The 20,977-nt window shown below is 33.0% G+C and overlaps 1 protein-coding gene across 5 annotated transcripts in view; it reads right to left on the reverse strand.

Moving 5' to 3' along the window:
- Window positions 1-20,977, reverse strand: part of LOC126739900 (supervillin-like) — a 292,907-nt gene that overhangs the window by 181,589 nt on the left and 90,341 nt on the right. For 4 of the 5 annotated variants that reach the window (XM_050445723.1, XM_050445721.1, XM_050445722.1 and 1 more), the window contains exon 2: window positions 14,596-18,223. The exons of the other annotated variant lie outside the window; for it this stretch is intronic. In XM_050445723.1, coding sequence (XP_050301680.1) covers window positions 14,596-18,142 — 3,547 coding nt within the window. In that variant the 5' untranslated portion in view covers window positions 18,143-18,223. The remainder of the gene's footprint in view (window positions 1-14,595; window positions 18,224-20,977) is intronic. 5 annotated transcript variants of the gene reach the window in all.

Consider the following 20,977-nt stretch of genomic DNA (forward strand, 5'->3'; position numbering starts at 1 on the left):
TAGAATGCGGAAAAACTATTTTCCTTTTCATTGTTAGAAATATAAAGCCATTACCAAAATGACAATGATATTTTTAATTTGTAAAGATCACAGTACATTAAAAATACACGATTTCGACGTCTACGTGAAAAATATTGCTGGTCATAATGATAACGAATGGAATAACTAAAATCTTCATAAGGTGGTATTTATATAAAAGTAAATTGAGATTTTTAAATAGCATTTTTAAAGAAAAATGTTGCTGTAAGGGAATTAATCATATTTATGAAATCATTTAGATAGAAAAATTAGAAATTTTAATTAGAATACGCAACTATGGGAAATACTGCAAATAGCGTGAGCTCCTATTTTCAGTGAGGACTGTATAAGACTTATTAATTCTATATCAACTAGTTGAGCTTCCATCTTTTTGCCAAGAAAATATTAATTTTGATTAAATGATATCTAAATCATTGGTGACAAAGATTTTTGATTATTGTTTAGTATTCCTTGTTTTAAAGATATAAAAAAACCAGGACCTCCAAAAAATTTAAACGGGACCCAGTCAAGTTGATTTTGAAACTTTAAGGCTATATCAGTTAGATAGAGATATAGTAGACATTAATTTCTGAATATTTTCAAAATTATTTAAATAAAATACATAAAAATACTCTTAACATTAAAACAAAAACTGAGGGATTTAATCTAACCTATATTCTGATGACTGTAATCATTATGACTGGAACCTTTGGTGTGACGCTCAAATTACAAAACAGTTTTACCACTAACCAAAACTCTTTATTTTATTTTACCGAAGATGCTAACTTCGTTAGCGAAACACGTGTCACGAATAAAATAAAGCCTTTGGTTAGTAGTAGAATTATTTTTTGATATGTAATCATTATAGCTTAAAATATTATAGATAAATGGTATATCAGAATCAGAAAACAACAACAGACCAAAATTACAATTTTTGTTCACTGAAATCTCCTTTAATGAGGTATTTATGGCATCCAAATTAAGTTGACCAAGGCTTTGGTGATTAATTCATTTTTGTAAAAATGCCAATCTCTTTATGTCTTAATGCTAGAAAATTGAAGGACTCTAACAACAATTCGGTTTGCGTAGAAATAAAATCAAGACTCTGAGTTAATCAATCTTTTATTTTGTTTCTAATATCATGAATAGTATTCCATATTGGCTATATTGGCCATAATGCAGAAGCTAAAAATACAGGGTGTTTGGAAGGTGAGTATCCAAACGGAAATGGTGAATAGGTGAGGTTACTGGGTATTTAAAACGCATATTATTTTTTTGTTTTTCCTCAAATTTAAGGAGTAATATATTGTTTCTTTTTTTTATTAGATTTTCCCCGTTTGTTTATTTTTAACGTTCAATTTTTTTTAAATTTTTGGCCAAAATGGCACACAATTAATTTTATTTTAAAGACTAATGTTGTCTCATTCAGATTTAGGTAATAACTGAGAAAAATATTTAAAGAGAAACTAATAGTGGAGTAACAAACTTCCTCAAATCAATAGAAAAAAAATGTTACGTCAACTTTACAATGGAAAATATAATAATAAAAAAAAGTTGTGGAGTTTTAAAATGTATTAAAAAACTTCTCTAGTTAATAGTCTTTCTAACGATATGCCACATGTATCAAAAATAATTAGGTAACTTACGAAAAACAAATAAGTTTGTCTTCAAGGACGCGTAAACCAATTTTTTGAAAGCAACCTAATTGAGCAGGTATATTTTGTTACTCCACTATTAGTTTCTCTTCAAATATTTTTCTCAGTTATTACCTAAATCTGAATGAGACAACATTAGTCTTTAAAATAAAATTATTTGTGCGTTATTTTGACCAAAAATTAAAAAAAAATTGAAGGTTAAAGTAAAAAAACGGGGAAAATCTAATAAGAAAAGGAAAAAATATATTACTCCTTAAATTTAAGAAAAAACAAAAAAATTCTATGCGTTTTAAATAGCCAGTAACCTCACCTATTCACCATTTCCGTTTGGCTACTCACCTTTCAAACACCCTGTATATAATCTCTATGAAGAAAGCATGCAATTTCTAGAAACATACTAAACAGGAAGATAGGATCAGGTTGTCCAGTATGGACTATATCCGAGAGAAAAGAGGAGAATAAGTTAGTTATATTTGAAAACATAATTCTCTTTCGAATATATAGTTTATTTCTATATAAATGGAGGACAACTGCATCCTTTTCCTGATGACACTACCTGTATTTTTTTTTTTTGAGCCAAAACTTAATTATTGACTAAAAAGGATTTCAATCAAACAAGGGTACTTCTGAAGCACACTTCAACAAAGTTACTGACATCGAATGAATAACTTCATTGCTGAGGTATCTGGGTTTTGTTCATCAAACTAAGTTTCTTGGGGCATACACTGACTGTATACTATACCCCAAGATATGGATTCAAAGGTATTAATAACTAAATATTTTTTCACTTTCGACTTAAAATTATCTTATGCTATACTTAAGTGGTGCTTCTAATATAAAGCGCTTTGTCGAGTTGGGAATAGTTTCCTTACAGAGCTCAACTCCTGTTATTACCAAATCTGAGAAACTTAGGAATCAATTCTTTTTCATTAAAAACGGCTCTTTAACTACTTCATACATATAAAACCAGAAACAAGGCTTATAAAAAGGTGTTAAAATGGAATTTAAAGTCAAGGAATGAATAACTTCCTTAGAACCAACGCGATATTGAGGGACACCCTGTCTATTCACTAAATTAAATGAAATAAAAATATTTTATAATTTAGGCTACAAATTGTCCTTTTGGGAATCTTGTCCTATTAATCAAATATTTATTTCCGAAATTTTAACATTACCTACCTGTCATATTAATAGGAAGGCTAGAAGCAACTTTGAAGGTTATAATCAGAGCACAAGTTGTTCTCCCATCACCTCAAAAGGTCATTCTGTTTTAAGTGAAAAATTATAAAAATAAACTACCCCCTTAAAATAAAAAATCGACAAATACAAATTCTTCAAAATGCAAAAAATAAAAAGCATAACATATTTCAATTCAGTATCTAAAAGCTACAACTATTACAATAAACCATATAAATATAATCACAATCATCACAACGGGATAGAGAAGACAACATACAGTTTTAAAAATAAATGAAATTTATTAATCTATGACTAGACACTAGAGTTAGTCAACATAAAACCTAATAACAATATTTCAATCACGTCTAAAGCTATAAAATGTCTTAAAAGTTGAATTTCTTATAATATTAAGCGGACAGCGCGCGCCCTCTTAGATGCTTGGCGCGTTTGGCAAACAGAGAAGATCCACGTTAGACAAAATGTTCAACCTACAAGAAAAATACAATTTCACACAACTATGTGTAGAACTATAATACATATAGCAAAAAAATAATACCTACTTTTGCAAAAGATGCGATGCTTAGATGCGACAAGATGCAGGTTGGATGCACAAACATAACAAAATAATGGCTATAAAGTGCGAGAGAACGAGGGTGTATAAAAAGTGCCACAAAAATTAATAGTTTAAAAAACGTTGTAACTATAAAGCATTGAATCGTTGCCCTTAAGCAAGAGTTTTAAGTTCTTGATACGATGGTGAATGAACGGCAAGTATTCACCATTATATGCGGAATATAAATCTATTAACATTTGTGGCACTAAGTATACAAATTTAACTAAAAAAATATTATGCCAAAAATATGTATACTTTATGGTAATTCGAGTATGCAAAAGTTTTCAGACTATATAGAAGGGCACGTCTTTATTCTACAAGAACCTCTACTCACATATTTAACTTTATGATTTTGTATGGTAAGGTGACATGAAGTTAAAAAGTATTATATTATCTTAAAACTACAGCAGTTCTATTAAATTAATTAATTTCATTGTACATGTCTTTAAGAGCTGGCTTCAATGATACTTTACAAACTATGATAGGCATCTTTATAGGATTTTGTCTCAAAGTTAAAACTAAAAGTTTTGTTTGATTTGAAAGTATTAATAAATAAAACGAGGGCACAGCATTGGGAAGCATTCAATGAAGTTCCTGCAGAGAATTCTTTAATCTAATAATTAAAATGCAAATGGAGACTTAACAGCATTTTAAAAACTTTGATTCCACAAAGTTAACATTTCGGTACTAGTTTGTCATCTTCAAGGTCAGCCATTAAAGTTTTATACCAGAAGTTCAATTTAGGTTTGTTTTTCTCTGCTATACTGATATCTTTCTATAGATTTCTAGTATGAAACTTTAAAGGAGCTGACGGCTCATAAAATGGCACCACAGTCTCTGATATGCATGAAAAACTATTAGAAGGAACCAACTAAGAGCTTGGAGATTCTGTTTCGGAAAAAATTGATGCACTCAGTGCTGCTAAACAAGTGACTAAATGCTTCTTCATTTATTAGATATTGGTGAATTTGTAATCTTGATGAACTAGTCAAAAGAATCTGACAAAACAGAAGAACTACCCAAGCAAAAGTATGCCTTTAAACGTCTAACTTCTGTTTTAATTTTTATATTGATAGTTTTCCCCTAAATACGATGGTTAAATCAAGTACTTTTTTTCAAAATTCTTCTTCTGTTAAAGCCCCAAGTTAGTACCAAATCAGAGGTTTTTGTAGCAATAAAAAAGCGTGTTTTTCTCTATCTATACTGTTGCATAAAAAACGGTTTCCACGATTACACCTCAAATTTAAATAAACGCGTAGGTGTAGCTTAAAAAGCAGTAAGTAATTTAGTAAACAAACTAATATTTTGGCACTCTATTTTTGCTCTTAATCACGCTAAAATGCTGTGGAATTTTTTTACATGACAATGACGAAGCAATGGTCACGATGATGTGTTCGTGCACTATATGATATATATAAAGTAATGACTGACAAATATGCCGTTCGGGGTGTAGGTACCTTTTTCTATTCAGTTGAACCACTTCCGCGTTAAAGAATAATTAATATTTATAAACTAAGTAATGTTAAGCTCCATGCGTTTGTATTACAGGGCCATTAATTCTCCTTTTGTTTATGGGAAAAGTTAGATTAATGACTATTACGGTAACGGAATTATTGTTTGAGAATTCAATAAATAACTCAAGTACATTAATTAATCTGGGTAGTATTTATATAATGTATGTGGAAAGTATAATACTGCCAGGTTGATTTTTATCTACAAGGTGTTTCAGAACTACGGGATCAAACTTCTGGGGGTTGTTCAGTGCAACAGAAGAATCCATTTGAGTATAGGAACCCATGTCCGGAAATGCGTCACTACGCCACTAAGACGTGTTAAAATTTATAAAAAACATTAATTTCCTAAATAGGATCTGCTGCATTTATTTTTACCTGTTGTACATGATATCATAACAACAATAATTGTTTAAAATCCACGCTTATCAATCTCAATTCTCAATGTCATGTTTAAAAATTATATAGCTTACAATTTTTAAACATTTATTGCTAATGGAAAACTTTACCAATCAAGAATTGGCGGATATGCATTTGGCATACGGAGCAACAAACTGCAATGCACGAGCAGCATCGTGGTTGTATCATGAACGTTATCCCGAACGACAGCATCCTGGATACAAAAAGTTTATTGCGGTTCATCGGCGGCTCGCTGAGACAGGCATGTTTAAGACCAAGATGCATGATACTGGTGTTGCTCGAACCGTAAGAACGGTCGAATTTGAAGAAGAGGTGCTTCAGCGAGTTTCCGATGAACCATCAAATAGCACACGTGACGTCGCTAAGAATATGAATACGAGTAACGCTTCTGTCTGGCGGGTACTACACGAGCAACAACTCCATCCTTACCACTTCCAGCAAGTTCAAGGTATGACTGCAGCCGATTATCATCCTAGAGTTCAATTTTGTCGATGGCTTCTGGATCACATCATTGCACAACCAAATTTTTTACGATATGTTTTGTGGACCGATGAAGCCTCTTTTACAAGAGACGGTATTTTTAATAGTGGGAATAGCCATGTTTGGGACGAAGAAAATCCTTTTGCAATTTTTCCAAGAAAACATCAGAATCGTTGGTCTGTCAACGTATGGGCAGGCATTCAGACCTTCTACCGGAACGGTTAACAGGACCTATTTATCTGCGTTTCTTGGAGGAAGTTCTCCCAGAACTCCTTGAAAATGTTCCACTAAACGTTAGACAGCAAATGTGGTTTCAGCATGATGGAGCGCCGGCTCACTTTGCTGTACAAGTACGTGAGTATTTGGCTCAGCGGTTTCGGCACCGTGGGATTGACAGAGGTGGAGCAGTTTCTTGGCCTCCTAGCTCACCCGATTAAACGTCGCTCGATTTTTTCTTGTGGGGGACATGTAAAGTCTTTAGTCTACGAAACTCCAGTAGAATCAGAGCTAGACTTAATTGGACGAATAACAGCAGCATTTGAAATCATTCAAAACGAGGATCAAATTTTTAGTGTAGTCCGCCGAAATCATGTGCGGCGTTTAAATCGGTGTATTGATGTTGGTGGAAGACCTTTTGAACAATTGTTGTGATGGTATCATATACAAAAGGTAAAAATAAATGCATCAGATCCTATTTAGGTAATTAATATTTTTTCTTAATTTAAACGCGTCTTAGGGCCGTAGTGGCGTAGTGACACATTTCCGGACATGGGTTTCTATACTCAAATGGATTCTACTGTTGCACTGAACTACCCCTAGAAGTTTGATCCCATAGTTCTGAAACACCCTGTATTTGATGTCACGATAACCTTAAAAGGTGATTACCTGACAGATAATTTAAGTACAGAGGGTGAATCACCAGGAACCGCATCGATTAATCGGGGAAAAAATTATAGTTATGAAAAATATCAAAATTTGACAGTATAGGTATTAAAGTAGATGAGGGTAACTCAGCTAAAATATTTTGAAGATGACGGCATTTCCGGTTACGACGGAAGTAGGTGTCAACTTTGTTATTTTATATGGAACACACTATATATTAAGGCATTTAAGTAGAATAATAGAAGAAATTTCAATACTTTTTGTGTATAATGTTCTATAGCCAAGTCTAACCGTTTTTGAAATTTTTAAATTTGTCTGTCAAGAATGACGTTTGCAATATACGAAAATACACTTTATACAAAAATTTCGATGATTATTATCTTCTTTGTGATGAATGTAAATGAAATTTAATAAACCGTCTAAAGCAGCTATTTGGAAGCCCCCTATTTTTATAATTTAATCGTATTAATCATTAAAAATAAGTAGAAAATTAGGGTATTTAGTTATATATAAGAAATTTACTTACACATTTGCAATTTAATATTTTGTGTATAATAAATATATAGAAATATATGATTTCTAAATTGCATCAGTGGGGTCATGACGGCGCGGCGTTAAAAACAATATTGTCATTTGCAAATTATCAGTAATAGATCATGCCGGGACGATTAAATTACACTCAGGAAGATTAGAGTTATTTCAAGAACATGTGATAAAACCAGCACAAGGTAGGTACTGTCAAAATAATTATAAAAAATTTGAAGAATTTTGGATTCGTAGCAAGAGTACAGAAAAATATCTAATAATCATTATATAGTGCATTCATTTCAAAACAAACAACACTTAGAAACTTCAAAACTTCTTTCCAAAATAAAACCGTCAATCTAGATATACAGGGAAGGGCGTTTAATTTTATATTTGTCAAACTTCTGTCAATCACCTCCTCACCTCCAGCTAACCTCACTTTGATATGTCAAATGGGAAACCCCATATCGTTTCAAATGATCCATGATTGGATCAACTGAACTAGAAAAACACAATTTTAGAATGATACCGAGGATATTAAAGAACTGAGATAGGGATATGTCCGAAAAAGTCAAGATTTTGGCTCTCCTAAGACATATATCCTAGAAGCAGTTAAAAAATAAGCAATGGATTATTATAAAATGAGTGTATACGTTATTGATTAAATTAACTGAACTAGAAAAACACAATTTTAGACTGATACCGAGGATATTAAAGAACTGAGACAGGGATATGCCCGAAAAAGTCAAGATTTTGGCTCTCCTAAGACATATATCTTGCAAGCAGTTTAAAAATAAGAAAATAATTATTATAAAATGAGTCTATTCGTCCGTGATTAAATTAACTGAACTAGAAATACACAATTTTAGACTGATACCGAGGATATTAAAGAACTGAGACGGATATGTCCGAAAAAGTCAAGATTTTGGCTCTCCTAAGACATATATCATAAACGCAGTTGAAAAATAAGAAAAGAATTACTATCAAATGAGTGTATACGTCCTTGATTAAATTAACTGAACTAGAAAAACACATTTTTAGAATGACACCGAGGATATTAAAGAACTGAGACGGATATGTCCGAAAAAGTCAAGATTTTGGCTCTCCTAAGACATATATCTTGGAAGCAGTTTAAAAATAAGAAAAGAATTACTATCAAATGAGTGTATACGTCCATAATTAAATTAACTGAACTAGAAATACACAATTTTAGAATGATACTGAGGATATTAAAGAACTGAGACGGATATGTCCGAAAAAGTCAAGATTTTGGCTCTCCTAAGACATATATCTTGGAAGCATTTTAAAAATAAGAAAAGAATTATTATAAAATGAGTCTATTCGTCCGTGATTAAATTAACTGAACTAGAAATACACAATTTTAGACTGATACCGAGGATATTAAAGAACTGAGACAGGGATATGTCCGAAAAAGTCAAGATTTTGGCTCTCCTAAGACATATATCCTAAACGCAGTTGAAAAATAAGAAAAGAATTACTATCAAATGAGTGTATACGTCCTTGATTAAATTAACTGAACTAGAAATACACAATTTTAGACTGATACCGAGGATATTAAAGAACTGAGATAGGGATATGTCCGAAAAAGTTAAGATTTTGGTTCTCGTAAGACATATATCCTGAACGCAGTTTAAAATTAAGAAAAGAATTATTATAAAATAAGTGTATACGTCCTTGATTAAATTAACTGAACTAGAAAAATCCAATTTTAGAATGATACCGAGGATATTAAAGAACTGAGACAGTGATATGTCCGAAAAAGTCGAGATTTTGGCTCTCCTAAGACATATCACAGAAGCAGTTTAAAACTAAGAAAAGAATTATTATAAAATTAGTGTATTTGTCCGTCATTAAATTACCTGAACTAAAAAAACACAATTTTAGAATGATACCGAAGATATTAAAGAACTGAGACAGTGATATGTCCGAAAAAGTCGAGACAAAGACATAAGACATATATTCTGGAGGCAGTTTAAAAATAAAAAAAGAATTTTTATAAAATCATACTATATCCACAATTCATTGTTTTTCTATTTAAATTTTTGTGTACTGAATTGCTCGTCGTGAGAAAATCAAAAAGACCAAAAATATTTAAGTTATCTAAGAGAATTTTATTTTCAGCCTTAATGTAAGATCGAAACTTTGAATGCCTCTTTTATTAATTAAATTGCCCATAAGTTTATCATAGGCATAAAAAAATTGATGAGTTAGGTTAACTATTAACATTCTAAAAACACCTACGAACTATTACTAAATTACGTCATCATAAGGAATGCTGATAAAATTATGACTTTTTAGATATTAATTTGAAAATTAAGTGATAAAATGGAAAAAAGAGTAAAACGCTTAATTTTGATTATTAGATCCGCTTCTGAGTTTGGATATCATAAGAAATGTTAATAAAATAAATATCATTTCTTAAACATTCAAAAAAAATTAATTTAAAGATGAAATGATAATATTGAAGAAAGAGGGAAAACCTAGTTTCCATTTCCATATCCCCATCTTAGTCTATAAAGATTATACAGATATAATGAAAAATTTTTTGTTTATTTTTATTGGTAATTTTCATCTAGTATTAATTGTAATAGGACTCTAGGAACTAGGAAGAAGTTTTTCATAATTTAAATAAGAAGATATCCAGTATTACTACAATTCTTTCCCATTTTAAATGTCTATATCTGATTCAGATTTCCTGTACTAAACACCAAAGAAACTTCACCCAGTACATACCTAAACAAAATATATTGAACACATTTGAATGGCCCTTGAACACGTGAAACAAAGGTTTTCTTTATTTATAAGAAATATTTGATATTTAAAAATATAATCATTTATAAATCCATGTAAAACATATTATAGCTCAGATAGTAATTATTACAAAATTATAGGGTGTTAAAACCATATTTTAAACCAAAGTTAAATGAAAAGCCATAAAACGTGTGTGAGCTTAAAATAATAATCCGAAAATTCCGAACTGACATCATTAATTTAGAGAGCAGTATATTACGCCAATAAACGGCCTTACATAATAACGATCGCATTCCCAAGATTATCCGTTTCTTAAAAAACAAAATAAAAAATAAATTGGACAAAAAGCCAACATCGGATGCATTGTTGCGCCAAGTTAATGTTATGTGAAGTGAGTCAACGGTGGGTATGTTTGAAATAACTTTTATTAAAAATATATTTTTCACACAATTTTACATAACGTATTTATGTACAAACATAATGTATTCTATAATACCGTTTATCTAATACTTAAAATTATTATTTGGCTTCGAGTTTTAAATAAATTGTTCGAGAACGTATATTGAGATACAGATTGATAATAAAATTATTAAAAATCAGACTTTCAAATGCCGCAAACATAAAATATTAAAGGGTGTCACAAAATTCAGTTGCTTTAGCCAACAGGGATTTTTATTAAAAAATTTGTACATTTGTAATGAATAATTATAAATTCTTAGATGGAGGCAAAAATGTTAAAATTTGGTATATTCAGGGTGTTTCATTTTAATCCCAGCTAGTGGAAAAAACAAGTGATATCAAAAATTACATATACAGAAGTTGGAGGGTACGATGAAAGAAATATAACGGTAATTTTGAATTTTGCCTTGGGATTAATTTTCAAAGTGATTCAAGTGATTTTACTGTCAAGGTGGTACATTCGAAATGGTATTAAAAATTTCTTTGGTGACAATCACAAAGTCTAGTGTTGAAAAACTGCTCCATATCTGATTTTTTGGTGTAATAAACTTTGAGTGAAGATTTATTTATAGGAATAATCGATATTAACTGTATGGATACACTAATCTTAAAAATGCTAAAAGTAATTTGTTCGTAATTTTAAACTCACCATGCAAATAAATCTGTAACAACGAGTAATATCAACAGTTCAAAGTAAAAAGTTGGAAGGTACGATGTGTGCATTTTACCTTACGGATTTATTTATTTTTAACGAGATTTAAAAATAAGGGTCATTTTTGTTAACGGAAGCCTCTATTTTTTATGCCAGATTTGGAAAAAGCAACCTACGATTAAAATTAAATTTAAAAATTCGTTGGACAAAAATTTAAAAAAAAAACGCAATTCTAAAAGACAAAGTGAAATGTTTACCAAGGAGCTCTTGTTTCAAAGGTTTTTTTTAAGGGTTTGTGGAAGAGAAGTAAACGAACGAACGATTACTGCTTTCAGCTCATTTTTCACGGTGATTTGTTGGCCGAAGTTGTTCCTGCAGTAGAGAATTCTTTATGCCTGTTTGATAAATATTTATTATTAGTACGTGACAAGGATCATTTTTAAATATGATTTAAAGTACTGTTTCATTAGAATTACTCAGGGAGAACGAAGTAGTAACACCTCAAAAATTCCAGATTTCACATTCAAGGTCACCATTATTTACCTCCCAACTTTTGTGGAGATCATTTTTGATATCAATCGTTTATATAAAAGCCTAAATGTTCAACGAATTACCTGGAAAAATAGGTTCAGCACATCCATTATCACAGTTAATGTCGATCATTCGTTCAAAGATGACGCTGATTTTCATAAAAATATTCGCCCTACGCTCGAAATGGAAACACGTTTTTAAACGTGTACGTTACGTGACATTTTCTGAAGACAAAGAGGACAGGGCAGGTTCAGGAAATGTCATCCATTGTGACGCTTCTTCGAAATCAAAAATTTTCATTCTTTGTGAATCCGGTATCAAGAATAGAAGATTTAATTTAATTCCATAAGAAGACCTTGATTTTCAATCACCTTGAAAATTAACTTAAGAAAGGCCAAATAGGTCATTTTTTGATCATTTTGAGTTATTCGCGTGATGGGATTAAAATGGAACCCTGCATATGAATAAATCTGAATTAAACGACTCTTATCACTTCTGGTATTAACGGTAATATCTTTCTTATTTTAAATGGGCTCTCAATATATTTTTACTTAACCATAAGAAATTATTAATTTATTTATTACAAGTAATTTTAAAATTAAGTGCCAAAAAGTTAAACGTGGGATGTTATTAATTCTTAGTGCCATTATCCATCAAAATAAGTAAAAATATATAAAATGGATGTCCCATATAAACGAATAAAATAAAAGTTTCCATATTTTTTTTACAATTTCCGTTTTTTTTTTATTACCTTCGGAAATACTTGAAATAGCATTAATTACTGCCTGCATTCTTCTGGGCATTGATTCAATCAAATTTTCAATTATTTGTCTGTCAATGTGAGTCCAGGCTTCAACAAGCTTATGAAATAGTTCATCAGCATTTTTGACTGTTCCAGATGCCCGAATTTTGCGATCCAGATGTTCCCATAAATTTTCAATCGGATTTAAGTCTGAACTCCGGGCCGGCCACTTTAAAACTGTGATCTTCTCTTGGTCCAGCCATTCTTTTACCAATTTTGACGAATGTTTTGGATCGTTATCAATTTTATGTATTCGCCCAGTACCATACCAAGAAAAGCATCCCCATACTATCACATTACCACCTCCATGTTTAACCGTAGGTCGGATAAACTTTTTCTTGAGTGTTCCACCTTTCGGTCGTCTTACATGAAGTATTCCATCACTGGAAAACAGATTGAACTTAGATTTGTCACTGAATAGCACTTTTTTCCAATCTTGTCCAGTCCAGTTAAGATGATCCATTGCAAATTGTAGGCGTAACTTGAAATTTTTCTTCCGCAGCAAAGGTTTTTTAGCAGGTCTGTAGCTGTTAAGTCTACCAGAACACAATCGCCTTTTTACCGTTCTTGCAGAGATATTGGAAGGCTCACCTTCATTTAATTTTTGTAAAATTTTGGAGGATGACAAAAATGGGTCATTCTGGGAAATATTTAAAATTCGCCTATCTACACAGGCAGTCGTGGCTTTAGGTCTTCCAGTGCTTTTACCTGGTACCACATTTCCAAATATACGATATTTCTTAATTATCCGTGACACGGTGTTCTTAGGAACGTTTCGTCTTTGAGCAATATTACGCTGCCTAACACCCTGATTGTAAAAATCTTAAATTGTTTGGCGAATGTCGCTGGAATAGGCCTGGCCTTTTCCCATGGTAACACAAAATAAAATAAATAAAAAGAACCCACTTGCACATTGGTGTGTCAAAGACTGCCTGTAAAATACATATTTTCATCAAGTTCCAACTTTTATGGCCAATACTGTATAAAAAGAACATTTTTTTAAGATATCTTAATGACAGCTGAAATTTATAAATTTATATTTACTATCAAAATAAATAAATATATAAAAATATACTGATTTACCAATTAAAATAAAAAAGCTATTACCATTTCTCGTAATACCATAAGTGTGCATAGACAGTTAAATAACGATTTGAATATTAAAAATGTAGTTTAAAAAATTAAAATTTAAAGTATTTTCAGTGAAACAGAAAATAATAAAAAAAACAATCAATGTTCCCATTCAAAGTTCTGGTTCATTTCAAATGTATTATATTGAAACCAAAAAGTGTTCAACTAAAACTGTCTTGCAGATTTTTGGCACCCTTTATATCGATAGCCAAGCAACTTAAACTTTTATTTATTTAAGAAAAACCTTCCAAAGTACTCAAGCAATGAAATTTTGGAACACCCTGCAAAAACTGTTTAAAAAAAAACATAAAATAAAAAAAATGAATGTATGCTGTTCCCTAATTAAAGACATGCTATTATGCTATTAGTTACAACAATGATAGACAAACACAAAATGATGTAATTTAATTGGCTTCATATTTCAATATAAGCCAAATCAAATTACATAAAGAAAGCGACAATAAAAGACAACACAGCAAATAAAAGATACAAGAGAGCAACTAAATCTATACAAGCCAGCTGATGGGCGCATGCAAGGCCATAAGAGCACGCAACAGCGACCTTGGTGGGGTCGTGGTACCACAAGTCCCCACTTTTTTTCAGCTCGTCATCCCCTTCGCTCACGCAGCGACCCCTAGAGTCCGTCGTGCAGGTACCGGGTCGCGTCAGAGTCGAGAGATCGCTATTGCTCGAGCTCGCCGAACTACCGGAACTCCTACTTAGCTCTAATAGCAAGTTCGAGCTCTTCGGCATTGCGGAGGAGCCGCTAGCCGCGGAGCACCTGCGCGACATCTCGAGGACTAGCTTTGGACTTTTCAAGCTTTCTAAGGACTCTAATTTGGTACTGTCGCAGCTAGAGTGCTCCGAGTCGGACCGTTTTAGTACTATATTTACATTAGAATGAAAAACTTGGGAGTTATTGGGGTTACTAGGGTCGGGAACGCTGTTTGCACACCATCGCTCACCTTGTTCGGCCACAGGGGGAGCACGATGGTCGTCCAAATTGTCGTAGATCGAGTCGGTTTTCTTCGAGTCGAACTTCGGAACCGCGTCTGTGTCTTTTTTTAGCTCTTGGAAGGACGCGACAATTGCAGCCTTGCGTTCCTCAAATGGCGATTGGCACTTTTTGAACTCCTCCCGTTCATTCTGATGCTCGTTAAGTTCTAATTTGACTTTATCACTATCGGAGTCGATCGTTTCATAGTCGTGTTCTTCACTTTCTGGTTTTAGAGTCGGCTCTTCAGAGCTTTCTTTAAAACGGGACTGGATAATATTGGCAGTCTCTGCGGGAGGTGATTGAACCCTAATTTCTTCGGCCACCTCACAGGGTGACTTGCTATACACCATTAAGCCACTACTATCTACCACAGCCTTTAAAAGTTTTTGGCAAGGTTTTAAATCTGCTTCTTTAGATCTTTTTTCCTCAAGTTCTTTCAGTTCCTTGGTAATTCTTTCTGTCGTTACTTTTGCTTCTTCTGCCAAAGCGTTTAGTAAGTCATCCAAAGATGAATTAGTAGAATTATTGTCTTCTAAAGGCGACTTTGAGATCGGGGTTGACTCTTTTGTAGGAGTGCGTATCTTACGTTCAGGAGTCAAGCCCTTTGGAGGTCTAGAAATATAACTATTCGGACTTTTTAAGTCATTAAGGAATTTGGATCGGCTCTCTTTAAAAGAGTCTCCGTTGGCATAAGTCGGCTTGACCTCAGTGTCGCTCATAAAAGCTTTACGCGTATTACTAATATTCTTTCCCTTCTCCTGAAGCACCCTCTTAGCGATCTCCATCGCATCCGCGATATCTGTTAGAGTTTTACTTTTAAATTCATTTTCCACATCCTCATCGCTACTTTTAAAGTTTTTTCCTAAAATGTTGCCAATGTTTGCCGAGAGGGATCTTACAGCCCGTCTCTTTTTAAGATAATTTAAATCAAGCTTCTTCTCTTGGGGGTAAATATTTATATCTTCACTTGAAGCGGGTGGCAGGACAGGCTCTTTATTTGAGTCTTTACGTAAATTTCTAAAAGCCAGATCATCCTTCACAACATCAGGAACTTTCTTAGGGATAAACTCAGGAGTGTAGTTTACTTCAGGAGTGGCATGTAAATAATCACTATTAGGGGCAGGTGACACAGGCCCCAGGGGGATACCAAATGGCGGCTGAAGATCGATAGTTTTCGGGCTTATAATAGCTCTCTTGACATTACGGTAGAGAAGATCATCAAACATTACATCGGGTTCGTTTTTACCTTTGTTAATCTTCCTAAGTTCTGTTTCACTGTCGTAAGCATTGTTATGCGCTGGAGAAGTTAGGAGGTAACTGATTTTCGAAACTACTGATTGAGGATCACTTATTGTTGCTGATTTTTCTTTGCAGAACTTTCTATTGTACATGTCATCTTCTTTTGTATCAGGAATTTTGCCTCTTTTCACCAGCCTTTTTCTTTTGGGAGAATCTACTTGGTCGAAAGGCTCGTAAGTGAAGCTAGAGTCGCTCAGTGCTCCTCTGTTGCCCTTATAACCAAGATGTGCCACCTTCTTTTTCTCTTCGGCTCGTTTAACTAAAGTTTCATTCTCTCTCTGTTCAGCTCTGTCAAGCAAATTTTCATCGCCCAACCTCAGGCTATTATAAATCGCCTCAAGCTCATCTAAAGCTTCTTCTAAATTTGTAGACTTTCTTTTGATATCATCTTTAGGAATATCGCCTAAGCCGCTGAAGGATTCCTTAATTTTCTCAACTTCTTGTAACTCCTTGACTGTTGGAGATACGGGTTTAAAGGGGCTTGAAGTTCTTGACCGTTCAGTGGGAAGATAAACTTGTGAATGGATGTGCGTTTGACTAGAAAATATTTGTGGAGGTTTTGTAGTTGAATTACTTAAAGCTTTGGCCTTTGTAACGCTGTCTTCTATCTGTTTCCAGAAATCTAAAGCCTTTTGTGTTGGTGAGTCTTTTCTTGGTTCGACACGAGTACTGCTTTGTATTACTATTGGTTTCCTACTTCTAGGTTTTTTGTCTGTAAGGTAATTGAACCCATCCACTGTATGCCTTTCATTTCTATTTCTAGGAGAAAGTCTACTTGGTTTTGGTTCTGGGGTAGTAGAGGCTGGTCGTACCGGGGAAGTTATTTGAAAGCTATTGGATGGTATGTGGACCTCAGATGTTGATCTATAACTTGGATGTAAATTAAATGACCCAGTTTTTGATGGTAAGAATCTCGAGCCACTGCTAGAACTGTGAAATGATTTGGATTTGGCCTGATTATCAAGATAGACAGTACTAGGGCGATTGCTTTCAAAGTATGGCTGTGTAACGGTTCTGTTAGGATCTCTTGGTGGAGGTTGTGGTGGCTGCCTAACTTTATTAACCAATGAGGAGTCAATCACACTAAAATTCCTAAAATTTCGATTGTGTGGCCTCAAAATAGGAAATTGTACGTGAAGAACGTTATCTTCTACAGATGGAGCTTTATGGATGTTAGCATCGCATGATATGCTTCTTTGGTCGTTTAGGTGTTTGTGTAATTCTAAGTTACTATTTTTGTTTATTGAATTATTATATTCATTCATAGATAGAGGAGGCTTATAAGAAGGGTTGCACGTAGAATTACTAACCCTGAATTTTCCATGCAATCCATGGCTCGGAGGTATGGTACTAAGACCCGATAAATTGGCAGTTGGATTGTTGGGAAATATTCTTAAATTCGCAGGCAAGGGACTGCGGCTCGGCGATCTACACTCATCAGCATCCGACTTTGATAACCTAAGGTAGTTGTGAGGGTTTTCTCCATCTTTTGAATGCCTCTTCAGATATCTCTCTGTTCTAGCCGCTCTGGATCTTCTACTTTGGTTTATTTCGAAATTTGGCTTTAAAAGACTTTCGTCGCTTCGCATTTTTAAAGAAGAATTAGATCTCATAGATGAATCCTCATCGGAACTGCTTTCGTTACCTAAAGTGGTTCTTCTGGCAGCGGCACGAGCTTTCACCAATTCCTTGCCACGTTTTTTTGAAATACTATCGCCAGATCCAATAGAGGCTACACTAGCAACAGAGTGGTTTAAGTTGGTGAACGAGTTGCTAGTGCTTTGAGGCTGGGAGACAGTGTGATTTTGTATTGGTAAAGGTAAAGATCGCCCGGTGTAGTTTGAAAAACCTCCAGAGGGATCTGAGAGGATCCCAGTATCTTCATGATGGTTATAACCATTATGGGTTTGTTGAGGTTTCGGAAGTACAACAATATGATCAAACCCACCAACAGTTTTAGGTTTCCGTCTCTTTCCATCACTTCTTCGCCGTCTTCTACCTAAAAACCCTTTCTTCTGTTCATCCTCGCTACTACTTTCACTATCGTCTTTCTTTTTTCTTCTAAATAAGCTACCTATAGACCATTTTTTCTCTTTTTTATGGCTCTTCTCGGGGAAGTCGCAGTTATATCCAAGGGTGCTTCTTTTGGAGAACGTGGGCGAGACGTAGAACTCTTGCGGACTCTTGTATACGGATATTTCTTCGGTGCTGTTCATGGTGGTGAGATGGCGGACATCTTTGTCTTTGATTCGGATGTTGGTTTGCGACGACCACAGTCGTGGTCTGTTGCTCACAGTCTGAAAAAAGAAACAGAGAGGGAACTATTAGATATGGTGCAAAACACAGGTAGACAAGGAAATTGGTGTTAAAGCTATTATTTAGGGCAAATTGTGTAATGGTTGGGGATCTGTTTCCGGGACTTTTGCGTTCCGCGAGTGAACATTATGTGTTTTTTTGTTAATAGCTTTGGTGACCCATTACTTTAATGGGGGGTTTACAGTTAAATTGCAAGTGGGGTAAAAGTAAAACGGAAATTGTTAACCTTATTATTGTTAATGTTTCAAGTTTTTTTACACCCTCAGAGAGTTACTGGATAATTGTTGCAAGATGTTATTATAGAGTAACAATGAAAATTTCATCAGGAATGATAACGAATTTTTTATTTCTGAAATGAATGTATCATTATAGGCATCTAACATAAAATGGGCAAAAAACAAAATATATTAGTTTTACTTCTTACACCAGAAATCTTCCCTAAATAGGTGCTTTAGAAATTAGTCAATCGTTGTCAATTCCTGCATCACCGTCCATAAAATATTTGGGTATTATTGTAGACCAACATCTTAAATGGGATTTACAATTAAAGCAGTTGACCAATAAAATTAGAGGTTTAGTTTCAACTTTTAAATATTTAAAACAATACCTAAGTATCAAGAACCTTACCATAATATACTATTCGTTGGTTCAATCTCATTTGACATATGGATTGATCGGGTGGGGTGGTGTCCGGGATTGCCACTTACAGCAATTAAACATAATTCAAAAATGGATACTAAAAATTATATTTCAAAAAAATCGACTATTTCTAACCAATTTACTTTATAAGGAAACAAAAATAATGGACATGAGGAAACTTTACTGTTTTAATTTAAGTATGAATATATATAGGAAAAAAATTATTGTTAAAACTTTATCGCACACATACCCCACAAGAAATAGGCTTAATGAAAATGCGCGTGTTGGTAGGAACAAAAAAAGTATTGGTCAGCGTCATTTCAAATATTTAGCACCGAAAGTTTATAATATTATACTAAGACCCATACAGGAAAAAATGTCTACAGCAACGTTTAAAGTTTATGTAAGGCAATGGACTGAACAGACAGATGTGGCTATATTTCATGATTTAGTGAATAACTTGTAGTTTGTTCTTATTATTTTTGTAATAACAGAGCGATAACTTTTATTAAACGAATTTAAATAATGTTGTCTTTTTTTATTGTATGTGTTGTGCAAGATGTGGTTGTCCTTATTTTTAATGTTGTTTTAAAACCGGCACTCAGAATAATTGAATATGGACAGATACAAATAAATTATGAGCGATGTATTGAAATACCATTAATGGAATATTTCCTCGGACTTGACAAGAAAAACCCGATATTGACCTTTAAACCCGAATTGGACTATATATATCCCAAAAGAAAAAGTACCAACAAGCTTCTAAATAGAGCAGCTTCGGTACTAATCGTTTATTTCTTCTTAGTACTTGTACGTAAAGTAGAATAAGTATTTTGTATTTAAATTTTGTAATTTTGGAAATAAACGTATTATTATTATTATCAAACTTTCATTAAAAAAATGCCTACATTGACAAGGAAAAGTAGACAAAAATCTCATGTTTTTAGGTAAAATTAAAAAAAAAACCATAAACAAATATATGTTTGAAATTACAGTTTTCGTATATGTATAATTAATGAGGTAATAACTAAGCCTCTAATTGAATAAAAATGGTAATGAACTGCGTAAGTCCACGCATCTTAACAATTATAAAAGTTACACCCACGCCCATTTTAAGGCTAAACCCTTGCGTGACACATCTTTCGAGAACTTATGCCTACATATATCAAGATAATAAGAAATGAATATTTATATTAAAAAACGCGAACAAATACTGTTTCATGTACCCATTGTTTAACAGTTTTCATATGTTAATATTGACACAGAATTGTACGATAGGTATTGTGCTAATGTGTGATGAATGCATATTAAAGTGCTAGACGATATAATAATTAGGGATGATTTTTAGATTCAAGTGATTGATTTTATATCTATAATACATAAGTTAGTATATTTCGCATTCAGCGTGAAACAGTTTCTCATGCAGTGTTTTTAAGAGTTCAAGGTTGAGTACAGGCAGAATATATTTAGAAATAAGCAAATGTTCGGCCTCCAGAATTTTGACATCACTTGCTTTGTTTGTTAAATTGACGTCATTTTGTGACTTTTAGATTCATAAAGTCCGTAAAAAAACTAGTGGGGTTGGGTACGTTATAGTTTGTAAATTTTAATATATCAGTCAAATTAACCATTCTCCAAGGCTAAACTTGGAAAAACTTTTTGTTACATAGATAAGCTTTTTTTAAGTTATAATCAGCAATATACATATATGTATATGCATTTTATGATATGAAACTGTTTCCAAATAAGTATGGTATTATTTTCAGTGTAAATTAAACAACGACATGAAGCAAATAAATACGCTAGTTATTTTTGTGAATAAGGATTAACATAATACTGTTTAATTTTTTCAAATTTTTAGTCGTTCAATAATTTTGATCATGTAGAGTGAATTGAGTTTTCCAACTTATTTTCATTTGGTAAATCATCAAAATTTTTAATAAAACTTTTGAAAAATAATCACACATTCTTAAATCGCGTTTCTGAACATAAGATAACTATAGTGAACACAAATATCAATCATTGACCTTTCCGTCATCCCTATAGGTTTTAGATCAAATTGTGGTATAACAAAAATCCGAAATATCAACATGACC

This window comes from Anthonomus grandis, chromosome 8 (genome assembly GCF_022605725.1).
Source record: "Anthonomus grandis grandis chromosome 8, icAntGran1.3, whole genome shotgun sequence".
Taxonomy (NCBI): Eukaryota; Metazoa; Arthropoda; class Insecta; order Coleoptera; family Curculionidae; genus Anthonomus; species Anthonomus grandis.